This window comes from Pleurodeles waltl, chromosome 4_2 (assembly GCF_031143425.1).
Source record: "Pleurodeles waltl isolate 20211129_DDA chromosome 4_2, aPleWal1.hap1.20221129, whole genome shotgun sequence".
NCBI lineage: Eukaryota > Metazoa > Chordata > Amphibia > Caudata > Salamandridae > Pleurodeles > Pleurodeles waltl.
Genome location: NC_090443.1, coordinates 294,792,393 through 294,816,758, shown reverse-complemented (window position 1 = coordinate 294,816,758; position 24,366 = coordinate 294,792,393). Strand labels below are relative to the sequence as shown.

Below are 24,366 nucleotides of genomic sequence, written 5' to 3'. Positions count from 1 at the left end.
CCTTCAGTAATCTAGTGATCCATTCAGCAGGCGTAATATAAAATAAAAAAATGGCATTAGCCCAATTATGTACAGGCTCCATTTACACCTTGCTGGAGGTCAAATGTATAGTCTACGAATCACTTTTTTCCTAGTCAATTGACCCCTCGTAGTGATCCTGCCTAAAGGATTTGACCTGTCCATTCAAAGTACTCTGTGCTTGCACGTCAGTGGCATAGCTTTTTGTAGTCTATATGTGGTCTTAGAGTCCTGCTGTAGGTCACCAAAAGGCCTTGGAAATGGAGTACTTACAAATATTTGTGTAACAGTTATTCATTTGGCTTCTCTTTAGACTTGGTTTGATCAAGTGATTCAAATACTGTGGAGCTTTTAGCAAATGATGTCTTAAATATGTGTCTCCAGCATTGGCTCTTTCGTAGACTCATATGCCTGAATCATTCTCAGACTGGGAACCCGGTTTACCTGCAGCTCCTGTTTTCAGGCTATAAAGAGATCAGAGCATCTGATTCAGGGCACTTTGTTTCTGTAGGTATAGTGCTTAATGCTTGCCATCTTCTCTGGCGAAATTGCTCTTACGTGGTCTCTTTAGTAGCATTAGTATTTCACAGGGTCTGAATGCATGAGGTTTGAAAAACTGTTTAATCAAGCCAAAATATTTTAGGTATTGCAAGGTATAACAGATAAACATATTTGTTAAAGAAAACAATGGTGGTTGCTGTGGATGGAGTCTGAGACACTCCCATCTGTTGACCAAAAAATAAAATAAAAAGGCAATGAACAGTTTTGGTCTATTCATTTGCATTGGTTATGACAGGGATTCCCAAGGGGCAGCAGTATTGGGGAAAACATTTTGCTTCTCACCTTATGTTCTTTGGAATATGGTGCTTTTTTATGACCGGTTTCTTTCAGAATATCTTTTCATGCAGCACATAAATGTGCAATCTAAAAATCTGTAAAGAAATTTGTGAATCATTTTCATTTATGTCTCTTGGTTTCTGGTAAAACTGGTTCAGGATGCCATCGAGCCTCTGACGAAGTGGGTCTGGTCCCTGCTATGTGGATTTGAATGGGCATCGGGTGTGGCGGAAAGGGTCCTCTTGTTTGCAGATGAACTATTGCTGTTTCTTGAGAAACTGGAGAACTCTGTTTTCACAGGTGTTTCAAACAATTGTGAGGTACTCATGCCCAAACGTTGGGGAGACTGTGGTATAACCCCCATAAGGTCTGAGTTTCCAGGCGTCCGGTGGGCAGCTGGTTTGAGAATTGCCTCAAAGGGATTTCAATATCTGGGCCTGTTCATTACTGGGCACAGAGGTATGTGCGTGGGAACGGCATCTAACCCCAATGGCCCAGTGGGAAGATTAGAGCCACCCCGCCTTTTTATCCCCTCCCCCATTGTCATTAATGGGACAGGCAGCTGTCTTCAAATTGGTCTCAGTACCTAGGTTACTACACCAGTTGCAGAATTAACCATATAGTGTCCCTTACCATTCCTTTGAACAGCCATAGTCTGCTCCTTATTCTGAATGGGGAAATGACGGGGTTTGGTGACCTTCACAAAATCGGGGGATTGGGGTGGGGGGGGGCTGGGTAGAGGTTGGGGGGGGGGGGGGGAGTTCAGTGGTGAGATGCCACACGTGCGCCATCTCAACACTTTAAATACACCACATTTCTCCCAGTTTCCAACTCAATTGAGGCCAAGTTAACTGGGGACATGGGCACGCTTTATATATCTGTTGTACAATTTTGTGGTGATCCATATGCCTGACTCCATAGAGTGAATGTAACTGATGGATTAAGTCCTGTAAATAGCTGTGATGGCAACTTTTTTTTTTTTTCTTTAAAGTATTTTGCTAGAGAGTTGCCTCTCTCACTTTCCCCGAGCTAGGTACTGCTTGCAAGCCTAACTCAAGCATGTCGATATATGAAAGGTCCGGTGCTTTAGAAGAAGCAAGTTGCTTACCTGTAACTACAATCCTCCAACAACTTTAATAGGTTGACATGCAGCCCAGCTTTGGGGGTGTGCCAATACCAGGGTATGTAGAACATACTTCATACATGCCCTGCTATTTAGAGCCATGCACTCTATACTCTGGTCAGTTAGAGTAGTCTTTGAAGGTGACTTACAGGTAATAAACGGGAGGTTTATGCCTGTCAAAAGGTTTAACTTGATAGGTCAAACTGCACAGGGCTACCACTGTAATGTTTTTATTGCATTGCAGTGGCACACGCTTCCATGCACTAGCTTCTACTAGTGACTCTTTAACCTACCAGTCCTTGTTACCCTGAGTACCATATACTAGAATCTTATAGGTAAGTTAAGCTTTCCAATAAGGACTTCCTATTGGGATAGCTCCTCACTTGCAATCTAGGATGCAGAATAGGCCTAACACCTCATTTTTACTTGCCGTTTTAGTGGTGGCACCAGTAATGCTGCAGTTCACTAAAGGACCTGTAAACTTACAACCCCTAGGTACCTTTTACCAGGGGCCTACAAGTACGTTAACGTTTCCAATCGGGGTTCTGCCAATTTGTGCCCAATGGTACACATGTTCAGAGGTCAGAGCACATACACTGGGTGCTAGACGTCAGCACCTTATTGTGCAGAGTTATTACACCAGTACCTAAGGTCATCAAAAATGTGGGCTTGTAAAATGGGGGTTAAGATGCATAAAGCAACTTCTCTACATAACTGCTGGGGAAAAAAAACATTTTCTTTGACTTTCGTTTATGAGCCGGTCACTTTTAAGAAAGCCCTTTGTTACTGTTCTATTTTTATTTTTTTGTAGTGGGCATGCCTTTGTATATTTTGGCTATTTCCATGATTCTTAAAATCCTCACTCATATGGGTCTATTGCCAGGGTCCAGGCTGGTGAAGCAGAAAAAAATGGTTCAGAGGAAGATGATGATGAGAAGCCTGGCAAACGAGTAATGGGACCTCGCAAGAAGTTTCATTGGGACGAAACCCTCAGGTAAACTTCTAATATGTGTCTCTGTTCATTTGCACCTTGGCGGGTAGCAGCCCACCGAGGAAATATGCAATATTCTGATTTCTTTGCTTATGCAAATTCCTCTCGCATTGAACTTACTACTCTTTGTGACCAGGAGCGCACAAAGACATTTTAAGCTGCAGGAGGGAATCTAGTAGCATCATTGCATGTTATATTGTATTTACCTGTCTCCTCTTCACTCTGAGGCCATGGTCCTTTTTTCACTTCAGAGTGCTTCAATTTTATAGCTGTCTACCGTGTTGCAGTGCATATTGTTGCAAGGTGGTACACTGATTTTGTTGATGCAGATCACACCTTTGTCTCTTGGAACAGGACCACTTGTTCCTCGAAAGAGCAGGTTAAACTTCTGCATCGTGGGATCATCGGTGATAGTCAAACACTTGAGTAATTCCCCTCTGCATGTGAGGACCCCAGAACACCTTTGTCAGTAGTTTTATTTCATGGAAACAGCGTCACAGAATGTCTTTGTCACGTGTTCTTATACACATCTGTGGAATGGAAGCCTAACAGAGACCTCATTTTTCATGAAAACCTAAGGTAAAGATGCAACCTGTTAGACTTGCATTGAACACAGACAAATAGGACCCTGTCCTATTAGGGACCGCAGAAGCTCCCCCTCCCAGTATGTATTGTGTTGGCAGTTGCCTCTTTGACCCAGTTCTCCTTTCCAGCTCATTTAAGCATTATCTCAGATATTGTATCTTAAATATATTATTTTTCCAGTCTGGGAAATAATTTTGACTTCTTCGAACGTCTTTATCCACCTACTGTCAAATGAATCATTTTTTTCCCTCATTAGATGACTGAATGTTTCAGTTAAAATGCCATCTTAGTGCCCTTCAGGTGGAAGAAAGAATGTTGAAACTGATTCCCATAAGGTGTGTGGGATGGTCTGTCCCCCTCTCATTTTGTATCTGAATTTGACATCTGCAGATACGTGTCTACAAAATTTTGAAAGGACGGGGGGGGCATTAAATTAAGGAGGCATGCTGGAGAAGGGACGAAGAAGAGAGTAGAGAGAGAAGCTTCTCAACCTATCTCACTCTTTATCCTACTCACTGGTAAAGACCATCACAGATGTAGGTCCAAAGAGAGAAGACCAAGCAGTATGGATAAATTACATCATCACTCAGTCAGCTACCAAAGACAGGTGTCAATCACACAAACATACAGTGGAAACAGTCAGTGTCTACCTGCTAGCAGTCCAAATGGGTATTGGGTTCAGTGTAGACACATCCGCAGCAAGAAGCATCCAAGTTGGAGCAATCAAGATCGATGTGGAAAAGGCTCCATCGCTCATCTGCAGCTTTAACATCAAAGAAACAATAAATGTCAGTGTGAAAAGCTTGGTCTATTTTATCTTCTGCTGTGCATTCTATCTACTGGATAGCATCTTGGTCCTTAGAACTACACTTCTTTACCAGAAAAAAAGGGACGAAGCAACTTCACTTCCTCCATGCTTTTCAGGCTGGGTTTTCTCCAGACCCAGCACGTTTGCTGTAGTGTCCGATTACACCTGTAATACCATTAAGGACCCAATTTAGACTCGTTTGAGACAGTTAGTTCTCTCACCACCCAAGAAGTCTTCAAAGGCAGCGAATGTCTTCATTATGAATGTGGAAACCATCTTCCCCACCAATATGTTAAAAGTGGACCTGTTTCACCTAGGAGCTCTTCTTTATCTTGGTCATCGGTTTCCAATCTGTGTGCTGCGGCACTCCACTGAGCCATTAAAATTATCCAGGGCCGCTGCAAACAGATGCATGCTAAGCACTTTTCAATCTTGCAAGAATTTAGCCAGACCACCTCACTTTCAGCACATCTTATAGCTCTTGCTACCCTGCCTGCTGTCAGGAAGTTTGATTGCACTGTGGCCAGCGACTCTGAGGACTACCGCTGGCAAAGACAATAGGGCTGGCTTGTCACTCAAAGTGTAAGTGAAGCCTATTGGCCTGGCCAGTGCTTGCTGTTGATGAATGACTTTGCTCAGTGAACTCAGTTTGTCATTGCTTCTCATCCTCTGTTACAGCCGTACCATGACATACCCTTTCCAGATCCTCCTTAAATCATGGCTAATCAGTCTGTGCCCTACTCGCTTAATCTATGAAAATTTTAGGAAAGAGCCAGAAAGTAGGTAATATCCAACTCACAAGGAGTACCATGTCCATTCAAAGTGTGTGGCTAGTCATTGAATAACAGTTACCAACAGGCAAGTGATAACATTATACACTGCAAAACTATAAACATATCACAGAAAAAGACATGCAGGAAATTTCTGAGTAACCACTTGTTACTGTTCAGGTCCCTTTTAAGCACCGAAACACTGGAAGGGCTGTACCAGCATGATGTGTGCATACACTTGTAAACACGCACAAAAAAACAAAATGCAGGCAGAGTTGCCTGCAGTGTTGGATTATAGCGCCTGGTGACTGCAAAGCAGTATAATTAAAGTGTATATAGCAGTCTTTAAAGTCTTCTTTACAGACTGTTTCAAGTACACATTTGGGCAAGGTAAACTGTGCAAATGACAGTTTTATTTTAAATTGTCATGTCGCTCATGTGGATGTAATAAGTCCCTAGCAAGGGTGAAGGAGGAGAGAATGAAAACAAGGGGTGGTAAAAAGCTGCCATTAAAACCCCTATAAGTATTGGGGTCTCTTGTGTAAAAAGAGTTTGAGGAGTATGAGACAGGAGCGAGTGGAGCTCTTTTCACAGGAAACTCTGAAACTTGCACCTATGAAGAGCAACAAATTTAATGGTGGTGTCTGACTGGTGTAGTTAAAAAGGGGGGTTGGGACACCTCTGTGAGGGCAAGGACTCACAGGGTCACCTAACTAATTACTAGCCAACATGTTTCTGCCCTCAGGAGTGAGCCAATGAAGGTCTCTGGGCATTCGTCAGGGCCTAGGATCCCTACGTCTCACGTTGGAGGAAAATACTCTATGGGGAAATCAAAGAGTGAAAAAATGGAAAATGAATGATCTACCTTACCCAAGGAGTTACCTTGAGGCGGCCCTTTTCTTAGAGGCTGTTAGCCTCTGGTATCCAGGAGGGGGAGTGTCCCCTTATAGTCACACATACATCAAAGGGGACGCTCGCCGTGCGCCTATTTCGTCCTCTCCTTGGACCGCTTGAGTCTCATGTTGGCTAGTAATTAGTTAGGTGACCCTGTGAGTCCTTGCCCTCACAGAGGTGTCCCAACCCCCCTTTTTAACTACACCAGTCAGACACCACCATTAAATTTGTTTCTCTTCATAGGTGTCTGCTTAGGTGTTTTTAGTTTTTTTCAGTAGATTAGCTGGATCCCGATCTTTCCAGAAACAAGTTTATTTACGCACTCCCTCCTGTTCCTTTAACAGTGAGGTTGAGTCCGCCCAGGTGGCACTGTCCTACCTGGGTGGGTCTAGGTGGTCAAATGATGAAGCATGACACTATATAGTGTGTGAGACCACCTAGTCCGTAAAAGGAAATCCCCTTTTTTCCCACCCCCCGTTGTTCCTCTCCGAATATGCACTCGGCAATTTCCAACTGACATTCCACTGACTTTACCCTTCCAAATAGGAATACATACCTTCATTGGCATCATCACATTTATTTTCACTGAGAAAAATGGAAGTACTCCAGAGGCTGGGCTTACACCCCCCCAACTTCCACCCACCCCCCACCACCTGCTAAAAAAAGGAACAAATTGGGGAGCTGCAGCCAATAGGTCATGGGAGTCGGAGGTCAAAAAAGTTTGGCAACCACTGATCTAGGGCGTATTAGATCTTGTATACACTTTTGTTCTTCCAGTTCTGATAGAGACTGGATGTCTTTAACCCCTGGATTTCCAGCACAATATCCAGCGAGAGTGTCTTCAGTTAATTACATCATCACTTTACATGAACAAGATAGGCAGCAAAGGTAGATTCCACAACCATCTGTGTATAATTTTGGAGAAGCCACAGCCTAGGATACCTCAAACCTCTGTCGCCCTTTTAGTCCCAGGCCTCCTAGAGATGCAGAGAAAAAATGTGACTTATAACGCGCAGAAAGCAGTTGAACCACACCTACAAAACAAATATGAACTGTCATTGTTACTGCTGTGAGGTGAAAACACAAGTCACCTCCGGAGTCAGCTGGTCCTCCTGAAAGGGACCCCCCCATTTGTAATCCAGTTCAGTGGCTCAACTACACTGCACAGGCCTATGCTTTAAATTCAAAGTGCACACTCCCTGAGTTCTGACTGCCACCAAACCTCAATTCATATAAGTGTGAAATGAAATGCCTACGCCCAAGAACTTTTCAATTTCTTTATTCATTTTTCTTGAATTTGCAGATCATGAATTTTGTTTAAATACAAATCAGTACTCCAGCCAACGTGTTTCATCCCACCCTTGGGTCTTCATCAAGCCCTATAAAAATGTATAAACAAAAATATTTTGACAAAAAAAAAGTTCGATGGCATATGTTGCTGCAGATACACATGTTTGGCACAGTCCGCTGCCTGGTGTTGGGCTCGGAGTATTACAAGTTGTTTTTCTTCGAAGAAGTCTTTTTGGTCACGGGACCGAAGGACTCCTCCCTCCTCGGCTCCATTGCGCATGGGCGTCGACTCCATCTTAGATTGTTTTTTTCCGCTGTCGGGTTCGGACGTATTCCTTTTCGCTCCGTGTTTCGGTTCGGAAAGTTAGTCAGAATCTCGGAAGAAAGCGTCGGTATTGTTCCGTTCGGTATCGGGATAGTTAGGTACATCGACACCGATCATCGGAAGACTTTGGGGTAGCTTCGATTCCCCCATCGGGGCCTGGTCGGCCCGACCGCGTGCGACATCGAAGCTGATGGAACGGACCCCGTTCCGTTTCTGCCCAAAATGTCACAGTAAGTATCCTTATACAGATCAGCACTTGGTCTGTAACTTGTGCTTGTCCCCCGAGCACAAGGAGGATACCTGTGAGGCCTGTCGAGCCTTCCGGTCCAGAAAAACACTCCGGGACCGAAGAGCCAGGCGTCTACAAATGCGTCCACGCCGACAAAACAACGTTTCAACGACGAAGAGGAAACATTCTCGGTTCCGGAATCAGAATCCGGAGACTCCGACGTCGAACAACAGCAACAAACTGTGAGTAAGACGTCGAAAAGTAAAACCATCGACACAACGAAAGCCCAGGGGACGCCACTGCCAACAGGCCATGGCTCGACCCATAAAACAGGCGACCCGTCGAAGGCGCCGAAAAAGGGCACGCCCATAGCGAAGACACCCGACTCCGGTCGAGGGACCGCCATGGAGCAACCTCGGAGCCGAGGAAAGCGGCTCCGAGAGACAAAGACAAGATACCGGCACCGAAAAACATCGGCACCGAGAATCCATGCCGAAAGGAACAAAAATTCTGTCGGTGCCGAAACCGAAAAAAGATTCTCTCTCGGCGCCGGAAAATACCACACCTTCATCCTACTCAGAGAAACAAGGAATAAGTGGCCAGATGCACAGATTTGGACAAGAGCTCCAAAGTGTAGAATCAGACTACACACAAAAGAGACTGTACATCCAGCAAGACACAGGGAAGATATCAACCCTTCCCCCAATAATGAGGAAAAGAAGGATCAGTCTCCTCAAGGATGACGCACAACCACAAGCCAAAGTGGTCAAAAAAGTCACGCCTCCGCCCTCTCCACTACAACAGGCATCGCCGGCACAAACACCGCCACAAATGCACTCACCAGCGCAAACTACCATAAGTCAAGATGATCAGGATCAAGACGCTTGGGACCTATACGACACCCCAGTGCCGGACAATGATCCAGATTCATACCCCACAAAGCCGTCACCGCCAGAGGACAGTACCTCATACTCACAACTGGTGGCTAGGGCTGCAGAATTCCACAATGTCCAACTGCATTCAGACCCTATAGAGGATGATTTTTTATTTAACACCCTCTCGGCTACACATAGCCAATATCAATGTCTCCCAATGCTACCGGGGATGTTACGGCACGCAAAACAAATTTTTGAAGAGCCCGTAAAATCATGAGCCATCACCCCAAGGGTGGATAAAAAATACAAACCACCACCCACAGATCCAGTGTTTATTACTTCGCAGTTACCACCTGACTCCGTAGTAGTAGGGGCAGCTCGCAAAAGAGCAAATTCCCATACATCTGGTGACGCCCCACCTCCGGACAAAGAAAGCAGAAAATTTGATGCGGCAGGGAAAAGAGTAGCATCACAGGCAGCCAACCAGTGGCGCATCGCAAATTCTCAAGCGCTGCTGGCCAGATATGACCGCGCTCACTGGGATGAGATGCAACTTCTCGTAGACCATCTTCCCCAAGAATACCAAAAAAGGGCGCAGCAAATAGTTGAAGAGGGACAAACGATCTCAAACAATCAAATCCGCTCTTCACTGGACGCAGCCGATACTGCAGTGAGAACAGTCAACACTGCTGTCACCATAAGGAGACACGCTTGGCTCCGCACTTCAGGCTTCAAACCTGAAATCCAGCAGGCTGTCCTTAATATGCCCTTCAACGAAAAACAACTTTTTGGCCCTGAAGTGGATACAGCCATTGAAAAACTTAAAAAGGACACAGACACGGCCAAAGCCATGGGCACACTCTACTCCCCGCAGAGCAGAGGCTCTTTCAGAAAAACTCCATTTAGAGGGGGGTTTCGTGGCCAATCCACAGACACCACCAGCCAACAAACAAGAACCACACCATATCACGGTTCCTTCCAAAGGGGAGGTTTCAGGGGATATAGGGGGGGTCAATTCCCAAGGAGTAGGGGAAGATTCCAGACTCCAAAAACACCTCCACCTAAACAGTGACTTTCAAGTCACGCAACCCCTTCACTCAACACCAGTGGGGGGAAGACTAAGCCAATTCTACCAATCTTGGCAACAGATTACAACAGACAATTGGGTATTAGCAATAATCCAACATGGCTATTGCATAGAATTCCACAACTTCCCACCAAACATCCCCCCCAAAACACTCAAAATGTCACCACAACATTTAGAACTTTTAGGACTAGAAGTTCAAGCACTACTGCAAAAGGATGCAATAGAGTTAGTACCAGTACAACAAAAAAACACAGGAGTCTACTCCCTGTACTTTCTCATTCCAAAAAAAGACAAAACATTAAGACCAATATTAGATCTCAGGACACTAAATACCTACATCATATCGGACCATTTTCACATGGTCACACTACAAGACATCATTCCACTGCTCAAACAGCAAGATTACATGACCACATTAGACCTAAAGGATGCGTACTTTCATATACCAATACACCCTTCTCACAGAAAGTACCTACGGTTCGTATTCAAAGGAATACATTACCAATTCAAGGTGTTGCCATTCGGAATAACAACTGCACCAAGAGTGTTCACAAAATGTCTAGCAGTAGTAGCAGCACACATCAGGAGACAACAGATACATGTGTTCCCTTACCTAGACGATTGGCTAATCAAGACCAACACAGTAAAAAAATGCGCAAACGACACCACATTTGTCATACAAACCCTTCACAAACTGGGGTTTTCCATCAACTATACAAAATCACACCTAGAACCGTGTCAAACACAACAATATCTAGGAGCAACCATCAACACATCAAAAGGAATTGCCACTCCAAGTCCACAAAGAGTGCAGGCATTCCACAAGGTAATAAGTGCTATGTTTCCAAACCAAAAGATACAAGCAAAATTTGTGCTAAAACTTCTAGGCATGATGTCATCATGCATAGCCATTGTCCCAAACGCAAGACTACACATGCGACCCTTACAACAGTGTCTAGCATCACAATGGTCACAGGCACAGGGTCAACTTCAAGATCTGGTGTTGGTAGACCGCCAAACATACCTCTCGCTTCTATGGTGGAACAGCAAAAATTTAAACAAAGGGCGGACATTTCAGGACCCAGTGCCTCAATACGTTATAACAGATGCTTCCATGACAGGGTGGGGAGCACACCTCAATCACCACAGCATTCAAGGACAATGGGATATACACGAAACAAAATTTCATATCAATTACCTAGAACTGTTAGCAGTATTTCTAGCGTTAAAAGCCTTCCAACCCATAATAACACACAAATACATTCTTGTCAAAACAGACAACATGACAACAATGTATTATTTAAACAAACAAGGAGGAACACACTCAACACACTTGTGCCTCCTAACACAAAAATTTTGGCAGTGGGCGATTCACAACAACATTCGCCTAATAGCACAATTTATTCCAGGAATACAAAACCAACTAGCAGACAACCTTTCGCGAGACCACCAACAAGTCCACGAATGGGAAATTCACCCCCAAGTTCTGAACAAGTACTTTCAAATTTGGGGAACACCCCAGATAGATTTGTTCGCAACAAAACAAAACTCAAAATGCCAAAACTTCGCATCCAGGTACCCACACCGCGAATCACAAGGCAATGCTCTATGGATGAGTTGGTCAGGGATATTTGCGTACGCTTTTCCCCCTCTCCCTCTCCTTCCATATCTAGTAAACAAGTTAAGTCAAAGCCAACTCAAACTCATAGTGATAGCACCCACATGGGCAAGACAACCTTGGTATACAACTCTACTAGACCTTTCACTAGTACCGCATGTCAAACTACCCAACAGGCCAGATCTGTTAACACAACACAAACAACAGATCAGGCATCCAAACCCAGCATCATTGAATCTGGCAATTTGGCTCCTGAAATCCTAGAATTCGGACACTTAGACCTCACACAAGAATGCATGGAGGTCATAAAACAAGCTAGAAAACCTTCCACTAGACACTGCTATGCATCTAAGTGGAAAAGATTTGTTTACTACTGCCATGCCAATCAAATACAACCATTACATGCCTCTACTAAAGACATAGTAGGATACTTACTACATTTGCAAAAAGCAAATCTCGCTTTTTCATCTATAAAAATACACCTCGCAGCAATATCTGCTTACCTACAAACTACTCATTCATCGTCTCTATTTAGAATACCAGTTATTAAAGCATTCATGGAAGGGCTAAAAAGAATTATACCACCAAGAACACCACCAGTTCCTTCATGGAATCTTAACATCGTCTTAACAAGACTCATGGGTCCACCTTTCGAACCCATGCATTCCTGTGAAATGCAATATCTAACCTGGAAGGTCGCATTTCTCATTGCAATCACATCCCTCAGAAGAGTAAGTGAAATACAGGCATTTACCATACAAGAACCATTTATTCAAATACACAACAATAAAATAGTTCTAAGAACAAATCCAAAATTTCTGCCAAAGGTAATCTCACCATTCCATTTAAATCAAACAGTAGAATTGCCAGTGTTCTTCCCACAACCAAATTCTGTGGCTGAAAGGGCACTACATACATTAGACATCAAAAGAGCACTAATGTATTACATTGACAGAACAAAGCTAATCAGGAAAACAAAACAACTGTTCATAGCTTTTCAAAAACCACACATAGGAAATCCAATCTCTAAACAAGGCATTGCTAGATGGATAGTCAGATGTATTCAAACATGCTATCTTAAAGCCAAAAGAGAATTGCCTATTACACCAAAGGCACACTCAACCAGAAAGAAAGGTGCTACAATGGCCTTTCTAGGAAACATTCCTATGAGCGAAATATGTAAGGCTGCAACCTGGTCTACGCCTCATACGTTTACTAAACACTACTGTGTAGACGTACTAAATGCACAACAAGCTACAGTGGGCCAAGCTGTACTAAGAACATTATTCCAAACTACTTCAACTCCTACAGGCTAAACCACCGCTTTTAGGGGAGGTAACTGCTTTATAGTCTATGCCAAACATGTGTATCTGCAGCAACATATGCCATCGAACTGAAAATGTCACTTACCCAGTGTACATCTGTTCGTGGCATTAGTCGCTTCAGATTCACATGTACCCTCCCACCTCCCCGGGAAGCCTGTAGCCGTTTAGAAGTAGATCACAAATCTTAAACATCTGAACATTTGTAAATAATTATTATAAACTCTTAACGTACATACATATTCACTCCATTGCATGGGCACTATTTATACCAAACAACTCCATCCTCACCCTCTGCGGGGAAAACAATCTAAGATGGAGTCGACGCCCATGCGCAATGGAGCCGAGGAGGGAGGAGTCCTTCGGTCCCGTGACCAAAAAGACTTCTTCGAAGAAAAACAACTTGTAATACTCCGAGCCCAACACCAGGCAGCGGACTGTGCCAAACATGTGAATCTGCAGCGACTAATGCCACGAACAGATGTACACTGGGTAAGTGACATTTTCATTATCAATTCCCATACATCATGACACATGTCTGGTGAATATTAAATTGTTCAGTTATAATATTTTGTTTGAACAATCCCCTGTACTTCGTTGTTTTGCACCATTAAAGTCCATTTGTTAATTCAAACCATTATCGTATCATATGCTGATTAGCTTGTACATCCGTTAAAGTTTTTTCCAAATTGTCACCATTACTAGCTATTACTCACAATCATTAATGTTGAAATTTCAATGGAAGAGTTGATTCCAAAGTTTAATTCGTTTCAAACTGTTAAAAAAAAGCCAGATGTTACCATCCCAATTTCAAACCACATTTCATATTATTTTACAACATTATTATAATTCGGACTAAATGCAAAGTTAAATTAAAGCGATCTCCAGCTTCTAAACAAAATATATGTTCCTCTATGCCATTCACATCATGCATAAGTAAATGTACAATTTCCAGTCCAAGCCTTGTCATAAGAACACAAACTTGAGTACAAGATTCCTTTAGACTCATTCACATTAGGAAGTATCTTCTATAACCTCTGATTCAATCTCTCACTGTCTAGTGTTAAATATGTAATGTATTTTGTCATTTAGCTCTTGATTTTCCACCATGCACACAGACAGTTAATTTCCACATAAAAACTTTCCTGGACTAGGTGTCCCATTCATTTGATTAGACTCCTCCGTATACCCGCGATACCTCATGCTTACTACTTGTCAAACATAACCATAATCTATCCCACCAAGTCCAGTGATTTATAGAACAATCCTTCCGCTGCATGCAGTCAAGTAGTCAGATCTCCCAAAGGGATTATCATTCACTTGGCGTGACATTCACTTGGCCAAAAGCGATCCTGCTCATTTATTCAAACAGTTTCTCTCGTCCCACCTTCTGAACACATAATTTGCAATTGCATTCTCCTGGTTTCAAGAACCCTCTGTTTTGCAGCGTGAATCCTTTTCTGGAATCACATGCTCTGCATTATTCCGGTATCTAGTGGTTTGGTCCAGAATTGTCTTGTTTCTTTTTCTTTCTTCGTTTTTATCCTGTGGGCATCGTCGACCACCATTTGGTGGTATGTCCATCCCCTTGTGTGTTGTCAGACGTCACCCCCGAAGTTCCGTGCGTACTCGCTATTATCAACCAAATGGTCTGGAAGCAGGAGGAGCTCTGAAAGTTTTTTAGAAAATTTGTTTTGGGAAGATAATCAAACGAATCACAGAAGACAATGAAAGAGAAGGGGACCTTTCTCCTGCCCCTACCGAGGACCCCACACGTGCCAGCTACATGGTCTGAGAATGAGGGCTGGTAGGGAAATGGAAAATCCACCCTTTAAATTCTGCCCAGCTGCCACCACAAATTTGCACAAAGAGACCCCAGCAATGTCTGCAATCTCTGTCTCAAAGGACCATCAAGACTGGTACAAATGAGGTGCAGGCCCACCAGTCCTAAAGACCTTAAGGTTTGCTGAAGACAGAGGCTGGAACACTACCCCTCCTTGGCCAGCACTCAGAGGATGCAGATTGCACTGAAGGATATCACCCTGTCCAGAGATGTCAACAACAGCGTTGAGAAGCAGACCGCTCATGGCAAAGGATCAAATGTCAAAACATACAGGACCGATGCTGAAAAGAAAAGGGGGTGAAGAAACCAGTGAAGGACGCTGAGAAGATGATACAAGGTAATAAAACCGCCAAAGGGCCCTGATCCCAAACATTTAGACATTAGGTCCCACAAGGTAGCCTCAATACCGAAACAGTCATCGACCGAAGGTCAAACGAAAACAACGGAACGTCACAGATCCTGCTCGAGGGATACTAATGCAGGCAAGACTCAGTCTAAGCTCTCACTGATTCAATCCACTCTAGAGGGAGTGAGACAAACGATGAAGGCTTTAGAAATGGATGAACCTTCAATGCTAATGAAAAGACCTGTGCCAATGCTCGCAGAAGGAGACAAATCAGAGGTCACGAGGAAGTAAAGAAGGCACAAATCAGCAGTGGCAGCACTCCTGCAAATAAAAAAGGAGTTCAAGTCATTATAGGAATTTCGGATCCTGCCAAAGCTGTCCACGTTCTTCAACACAGAGGACAATCGTTCTGCCTTGGAGGCTCCAGCAATACCAGAACCCCATGAAGAACAGGAAGACTTTTACAAACTCGAGAATGCCGAAGAGGCAACAGGATTAAATTTTTCCCTGAGGTAGCTGTGGACAACTACCCTTCGAGGACATCACCACAAGATGACCTCTTCATGTACAACAGCCTTATCAAGATGGCTGCTAAAAGATGCAGAGTCCAGCTGGAGGAAGAAAAGGGCGACTCTTGTTTTCTACTTGATGGCAGCAAAGGGAAGCTATATCTTCCAGTAGTAATCAGTATTCAGTATATTGGATCAAGGAAAAAGGCTTTTCAGGAACCTGCCACTGCTAAAGCGGTACCCCTCCCCCCCCAGTAGAAAAGTACAAACCATCTACTCAAGACCTGAAATGCATACAAGGAAACGCCCTTGCTGACTTCATTATTGTGGCAACCTGAAGAAAGCAAAGCAAGGCACACACACCTCCTCGGGCCCACCACCTGAAAAGGAGGGCAAGAGGCTTGACATGGTGGGGAGGGTGTTGGAGAGGGAGGCTTCACCCCAGTGTAAAATTGCCAGGGCAAAGCAGCTCACACCAAGCCACACAGCAACAGTGGCAAGATCCAGCTAGACAGCCCTTTTATGCACGAGGAAGACGCAGAGTACAAACTCCCTGAGAGAGAGGAGCAATAAGCAAGTGACCGTCCCAACAATTCCTGCACCACACAACACCAGTGGGAGTCAGAATAAGAAATTACCCACAGGAGTGGGAAAACAAAATCCATTTGTCTGAGGTGATGAGTGTGATACGTCATGGATCTGCATAGAACGTATCAAGAAACTACCCCAAATTCCCCCAAAACCTTGTAAAATTCAACGGGAAGAGGTCATACAACTATTTAAAAAGATGAAAGAACTCTTCCTTAATGAAAAAGAAAAGCCCTCTAAAGGGTAAGAACAAGGGAAAGAAACAAGGTAAACTATTCTCCTTACTTCCTGGTCCCAAAACAAGACCTAGCTCTGAGTCCAGTCCTTGACCTCAGAATCTCAGGATTACAAAATTTAAAGGAATGATACCATTTATAAAGAAAGGAGATGATATGGCAACCTTACATCTAAAGGACACCTATTTCTACATCCCAATAAATCAGACACAAGAAACACCTCCGATTTGTTCTAGACAAGGAGTTCACAGTGCCGCCTTTCGGCATAAAATCAGCACCACGAGTCTTCACAAAGTGCCTCACCACGGTTGTAGCATACATAAGAAGGAAGGGTATCCATTTATACTTACACAACTGACTAGTAAAGGGAAAATCAAAGCAGAAATGCTGAAAAGACATTCAAACAGTAACCACCACATTTAAATGTCTGGGTTTCTCAATAAACCACAAAAAAGTCACCGCAACTGAACAGGAAAATGTGTTTCTGGGAGCGACCCTAAGCTCAAGGACACCCCAATCATACCTTGTCCAGAAGAGGGCACGGGCAATCACAGAGTAGATTTGCTTATACCAGAGGGGGCAGTCTCTGACAGTGAGGACAATTATGAAACTAATGAGCATAATGGCATCATGCATACCTCTCATAACACATGCAAGACTGCACTTGCGACCTTTCCAAGGATGGATCTGCAACAAATGGTCAAAAGCCACCAAGTGTTGGGAGGATCTAGTGATTGTCACAGCAAAGATAGAAAAGGAAGTACAATGGTGAAAGTCCAAGGGCATGACACCAAGGAGACGATTCAAGACTCCAACGGTGACCATCACAACGGATGCATCCCACAACCCACAAGGGTTCGGGAACCAACACAGGCAACCTGAAAGTACCGGAATAATGGAACAACATGGATCGCTGAAACACATCATCTATAAATGAACAGTTTTCTTAGCCCTGAAGGCAAAAGGACATCACAGGTCAAACTGTACTACTACAGACAACACAACAGCGATGTTTTATGTCAACAGACCGGGAGGAACAAAATCATTCACCCTTAGCAAGCTAACTCAAGGGATATGGCAATGGGCAATACTAAGGAAGAACACCCTGCAAGCAATCCACCTACCAGGAAATGAAAACAAAGGTGGACAGACTAAGCAGCCAATAAAGCAGCTCCCAGGAATGGGGAACTGAAATGGGCACTGGAGAAAATATTCAGGGCCGGGGGGAGGCCAGAAATAGACCTGTTGGCATCTGCAAGAATGCAAAATGCCCACACTTTACTTCCAGGTTTCAACTCTACTAATCAATCAGAGGGGGATGCCTTGTCAATAAACTGGTCAGGGAGATTTGCTTGCACCTTTCCTCCAATACCCCTAATACCGAAGGTGGTGGAGAAAGCCAGAAAACCAGGCACACATCTCATCCTCATAGCACCACAATGGGTCAGACCAACTTTGTACTCTGTCTGACCTAGTAGAGATGTACAAGGGCAAGTGACAACGATGAAAGCGTAACAGGATCTGTTAACAATACAGGAAGGGATAATGTACCACCCGGAGCCAGCAACACCCAGCCCTAGCGGCCTGGCTCCTAAATATTTAGACACCTCCAACTGCTGCCTAGAACAATGGTAATCCTTAAGGAGGCAAGAACGGCTTCTTCACGACAATGCTATGCAGCAAAATGGGGAAGAAACTTTCATTGGGGCACAAATAACATATTTGAGGACAAAAACAAGACAGGAAACTGTCAGCACATCTCACTCTTCTGCTAGATACCGGGGCTAACTTACACATTCCTAGAGGTACATCTTGCAGGGTCGCTTCATGTTGCAGCTTCTTAACATCCCCAGTGGTGAACAGATTCCTAGAAGGGACTAAAAGAATTACTCCACCAAGATCAGTTCCAGCAACATTGTGGAACCCAAACACCATGCTAACGCAGTTAATGACAGAGACCTTTGAACCTATGCACAAAACTGATCGAAAATCAGAAACGCTCAAGACTGCGTTCCCAATCGCAATCACATCGCTATACAGAGTAAGCGAACTGCAAGAACTAGCAAGTCAGGAACCATACTTGCAAATACAAAGGGGCAAGCTGGTTCGCAGCACTAACCCACAGTTTATGCCAAAGATGGTAACCCAGTTTCATGTTAACTAAAGTATTCAGCTACCATATTTCTTCAAAGAACTGAAGACCGAGACAGAAAGAGCCCTGCACACGTTGGATGTAATGAGGACTTAAATGTGCTATATGCAAGAAACAAAACGTTTTGTAAAGAAAATGAGTTTTCTCATTTGCCAAAGCAACCAAGGTTTCCCTACTAACTAAGGGGAACATTTTCAGGATGGATCCTGGAAACAATACAAACCTACTACGCTAGGGCAGGGTTAACACTGACCCACATACCCAAGTGCCCATCCAACATGGAAAAAATGTGCAAAACCTGGTGTTCTTAGCAAACATACCAATAGAGACAATCTGGACGGCAGCAACATGGGCACGACCAGACATCTTCGGAAAACATTGTTGTGTGGGTATCCAAATGAGCAAGGAAGCACAGTTGGGACAAAGTGTACTACAGTACCTGTTTGCTAACGCTTTCTCATTACATCCCAGCCAAACACTGGGAGAGGGATACTGCTACTTAATCTAATGCACAGCATGTGAGTTCAAAAAAGCATTTTTATGCTGCAAAACGAAATGGTTACTTACCAGTAGAGTAGTTTTGCAGCTTGAAGAGTTTTCTGGATTCATTTGCGACCCACCTACCTCCCCCCAAAAAAGGAGATAATGCAACCAGTGGGAAAGAAAAGAACAAGTAGGAAGTAGACCAGAAAAGAAAGACAAGCATCTGAATTGCAATAGGTCTCACATTTGCTTGAGTGTAAGGAAATGCCTCCTTGGCATGGTTGCCCCCTGACTTTTTGCCTTTGCTGATGCTATGTTTACCATTGAAAGTGTGCTGAGGCCTGCTAACCAGGCCCCAGCACCAGTGTTCTTTCCCTAACCTGTACTTTTGTATCCACAATTGGCAGACCCTGGCATCCAGATAACTCCCTTGTAACTGGTACTTCTAGTACCAAGGGCCCTGATGCCAAGGAAGGTCTCTAAGGGCTGCAGCATGTCTTATGCCACCCTGGAGACCTCTCACTCAGCACAGACACACTGCTTGCCAGCTTGTGTGTGCTAGTGAGAACAAAACGAGTAAGTCGACATGGCACTCCCCTCAGGGTGCCATGCCAGCCTCTCACTGCCTATGCAAGTATAGGTCAGCCACCCCTCTAGCAGGCCTTACAGCCCTAAGGCAGGGTGCACTATACCATAGGTGAGGGTACCAGTGCATGAGCATGGTACCCCTACAGTGTCTAAACAAAACCTTAGACATTGTAAGTGCAGGGTAGCCATAAGAGTATATGGTCTGGGAGTCTGTTTTGCACGAACTCCACAGCACCATAATGGCTACACTGAAAACTGAGAAGTTTGGTATCAAACTTCTCAGCACAATAAATGCACACTGATGCCAGTGTACATTTTATTGCAAAATACACCCCAGAGGGCACCTTAGAGGTGCCCCCCGAAACTTAACCGACTATCTGTGTAGGCTGACTGGTTCCAGCAGCCTGCCACACTAGACATGTTGCTGGCCCCATGGGGAGAGTGCCTTTGTCACTCTGAGGCCAGTAACAAAGCCTGCACTGGGTGGAGATGCTAACACCTCCCCCAGGCAGGAGCTGTAACACCTGGCGGTGAGCCTCAAAGGCTCACCCCTTTGTCACAGCACCGCAGGACACTCCAGCTAGTGGAGTTGCCCGCCCCCTCCGGCCCCGGCCCCCACTTTTGGCGGCAAGGCCGGAGAAAATAATGAGAATAACAAGGAGGAGTCACTGGCCAGTCAGGACAGCCCCTAAGGTGTCCTGAGCTGAGGTGACTCTAACTTTTAGAAATCCTCCATCTTGCAGATGGAGGATTCCCCCAATAGGGTTAGGATTGTGACCCCCTCCCCTTGGGAGGAGGCACAAAGAGGGTGTACCCACCCTCAGGGCTAGTAGCCATTGGCTACTAACCCCCCAGACCTAAACACGCCCTTAAATTTAGTATTTAAGGGCTACCCTGAACCCTAGAAAATCAGATTCCTGCAACAACAAGAAGGACTGCCTAGCTGAAAACCCCTGCAGAGGAAGACCAGAAGACAACAACTGCCTTGGCTCCAGAAACTCACCGGCCTGTCTCCTGCCTTCCAAAGAACTCTGCTCCAGCGACGCCTTCCAAAGGGACCAGCGACCTCTGAATCCTCTGAGGACTGCCCTGCTTCGACGACGACAAGAAACTCCCGAGGACAGCGGACCTGCTCCAAAAAGACTGCAACTTTATCCAAAGGAGCAGCTTTAAAGACCCCTGCAATCTCCCCGCAAGAAGCGTGAGACTTGCAACACTGCACCCGGCGACCCCGACTCGGCTGGTGGAGAACCAACACCTCAGGGAGGACCCCCGGACTACTCTACGACTGTGAGTACCAAAACCTGTCCCCCCTGAACCCCCACAGCGCCGCCTGCAGAGGGAATCCCGAGGCTTCCCCTGACCGCGACTCTCTGAAACCTAAGTCCCGACGCCTGGAAAAGACCCTGCACCCGCAGCCCCCAGGACCTGAAGGACCGGACTTTCGCTGCAGAAGTGACCCCCAGGAGTCCCTCTCCCTTGCCCAAGTGGAGGTTTCCCCGAGGAAGCCCCCCCCCTTGCCTGCCTGCAGCGCTGAAGAGATCCCTTGATCTCTCATTGACTTCCATTGCGAACCCGACGCTTGTTCTAACACTGCACCCGGCCGCCCCCGCGCCGCTGAGGGTGAAATTTCTGTGTGGGCTTGTGTCCCCCCCGGTGCCCTACAAACCCCCCTGGTCTGCCCTCCGAAGACGCGGGTACTTACCTGCAAGCAGACCGGAACCGGGGCACCCCCTTCTCTCCATTGAAGCCTATGCGTTTTGGGCACCACTTTGAACTCTGCACCTGACCGGCCCTGAGCTGCTGGTGTGGTGACTTTGGGGTTGCTCTGAACCCCCAACGGTGGGCTACCTTGGACCAAGAACTGAACCCTGTAAGTGTCTTACTTACCTGGTAAAACTAACAAAAACTTACCTCCCCCAGGAACTGTGAAAATTGCACTAAGTGTCCACTTTTGAAATAGCTATTTGTGAATAACTTGAAAAGTATACATGCAATTGAAATGATTCAAAGTTCCTAATGTACTTACCTGCAATACCTTTCAAACAAGATATTACATGTTAAATTTGAACCTGTGGTTCTTAAAATAAACTAAGAAAATATATTTTTCTATAACAAAACCTATTGGCTGGATTTGTCTCTGAGTGTGTGTACCTCATTTATTGTCTATGTGTATGTACAACAAATGCTTAACACTACTCCTTGGATAAGCCTACTGCTCGACCACACTACCACAAAATAGAGCATTAGTATTATCTATTTTTACCACTATTTTACCTCTAAGGGGAACCCTTGGACTCTGTGCATGCTATTCCTTACTTTGAAATAGCACATACAGAGCCAACTTCCTACATTGAGTTAGAGCTATTAGTGTTGTAAATGCGTAGCTGGACTTTTCTTGGCACATTAATTGGTCAACCGTGCAACATAATGTGTTCCTCTCTGCCGCATACTCCCAGTGGCCCTTCATATAAATAAAGCACGGGATGTGCACAGCATGTGAATCTGCAGTTACCCCCCCCCCACACTTTTTGCCTGATACTGATGCTGACTTGACTGAGAAGTGTGCTGGGACCCTGCTAACCAGGCCCCAGCACCAGTGTTCTTTCACCTAAAATGTCCCATTGTCTCCACAATTGGCACAACCCTGGCACCCAGGTAAGTCCCTTGTAACTGGTACCCCTTGTACCAAGGGCCCTGATGCTAGGGAAGGTCTCTAAGGGCTGCAGCATGTCTTATGCCACCCTAGGGACCCCTCACTCAGCACAGATACACTGCTTGCCAGTTTGTGTGTGCTGGTGGGGAGAAAATGACTAAGTCGACATGGCACTCCCCTCAGGGTGCCATGCCAACCTCACACTGCCTGTGGCATAGGTAAGTCACCCCTCTAGCAGGCCTTACAGCCCTAAGGCAGGGTGCACTATACCACAGGTGAGGGCATAGGTGCATGAGCACTGTGCCCCTACAGTGTCTAAGCAAAACCTTAGACATTGTAAGTGCAGGGTAGCCATAAAAGTATATGGTCTGGGAGTCTGTCAAAAACGAACTCCACAGCTCCATAATGGCTACACTGAATACTGGGAAGTTTGGTATCAAACTTCTCAGAATAATAAACCCACACTGATGCCAGTGTTGGATTTATTAAAACATGCACACAGAGTGCATCTTAGAGATGCCCCCTGTATTTTACCCAATTGTTCAGTGCAGGACTGACTGGTCTGTGCCAGCCTGCTGCTGAGAGACGAGTTTCTGACCCCATGTGGTGAGGGCCTTTGTGCTCTCTGAGGACAGAAACAAAAGCCTGCTCTGGGTGGAGGTGCTTCACACCTCCCCCCTGCAGGAACTGGAACACCTAGCAGTGAGCCTCAAAGGCTCAGGCTTCGTGTTACAATGCCCCAGGGCACTCCAGCTAGTGGAGATGCCCGCCCCCTGGACACAGCCCCCGCTTTTGGCGGCAAGTCCAGGAGAGATAATGAGAAAAACAAGGAGGAGTCACTGGCCAGTCAGGACAGCCCCTAAGGTGTCCTGAGCTGAGGTGACTCTGACTTTTAGAAATCCTCCATCTTGCAGATGGAGGATTCCCCCAATAGGATTAGGGATGTGTCCCCCTCCCCTCAGGGAGGAGGCACAAAGAGGGTGTAGCCACCTTCAGGGCTAGTAGCCATTGGCTACTAACCCCCCAGACCTAAACACACCCCTAAATTCAGTATTTAGGGGCCCCCCAGAACCTAGGAACTCAGATTCCTGCAACCTAAGAAGAAGAGGACTGCTAAGCTGAAATACCCTGCAGAGAAGACGGAGACACCAACTGCTTTGGCCCCAGTTCTACCGGCCTGTCTCCCCACTTCTAAAGACACTGCTCCAGAGACGCTTTCCCCAGGACCAGCGACCTCTGAATCCTCAGAGGACTTCCCTGCTCTAGAAGGACCAAGAACTCCTGAGGACAGCGGCCCTGTTCACCAAAGACTGCAACTTTGAAACAACTTGCGTTTCCCGCCGGAAGCGTGAGACTTGCTACTCTGCACCCGACGTCCCCGGCTCGACTTGTGGAGAAGAATCACTTCAGGGAGGACTCCCTGGCGACTGTGAGACCGTGAGTAGCCAGAGTTGCCCCCCCTGAGCCCCCACAGTGACGCTTGCAGAGGGAATCCTGAGGCTCCCCCTGACTGCGACTGCCTGCTCCTCAGATCCCGATGCCTGGTAAAGACTCTGCACCCGCAGCCCCCGGGACATGCAGGATCCGAACTCCAGTGCAGGAGTGACCCCCAGGAGGCCCTCTCCCTTGCCCAGGTGGTGGCTACCCCGAGGAGCCCCCCCTTGCCTGCCTGCATTGCTGAAGAGACCCCTTGGTCTCCCATTGAAACCTATTGAAAACCCGACGTGTGTTTGCACACTGCAACCGGCTGCCCCCGTGCTGAGGGTGTACTTTCTGTGCTGACTTGTGTCCCCCCCGGTGCCCTACAAAACCCCTCTGGTCAGCCCTCCGAAGACGCGGGTACTTACCTGCTGGCAGACTGGAACCAGGGCACCCCCTTCTCCATTGAAGCCTATGCGTTTTGGGCACCACTTTGACCTCTGCACCTGACCGGCCCTGAGCTGCTGGTGTGGTAACTTTGGGGTTGCTCTGAACCCCCAACGGTGGGCTACCTTGGACCCAAACTTGAACCCCGTTGGTGGTTTACTTACCTGCAAAAACTAACAAACTCTTACTCCCCCTAGGAACTGTTGAAAATTGCACTGTCTAGTTTTAAAATAGCTAAATGTCATTTATGTGAAAAGTGTATATGCTATTTTGCTAATTCAAAGTTCCTAAAGTACCTACCTGCAATACCTTTCGTTTGAAGTATTA

General features: G+C 45.7%; 1 protein-coding gene across 1 annotated transcript in view; it reads left to right on the top strand.

The window, feature by feature from the left end:
- The window catches only part of UBN2 (ubinuclein 2), a 588,508-nt gene that overhangs the window by 319,879 nt on the left and 244,263 nt on the right, over window positions 1-24,366 (top strand). Inside the window, exon 10 of the mRNA XM_069231231.1 lies at window positions 2,862-2,972. Within this exon, the coding sequence (XP_069087332.1) occupies window positions 2,862-2,972 (111 nt within the window). The remainder of the gene's footprint in view (window positions 1-2,861; window positions 2,973-24,366) is intronic.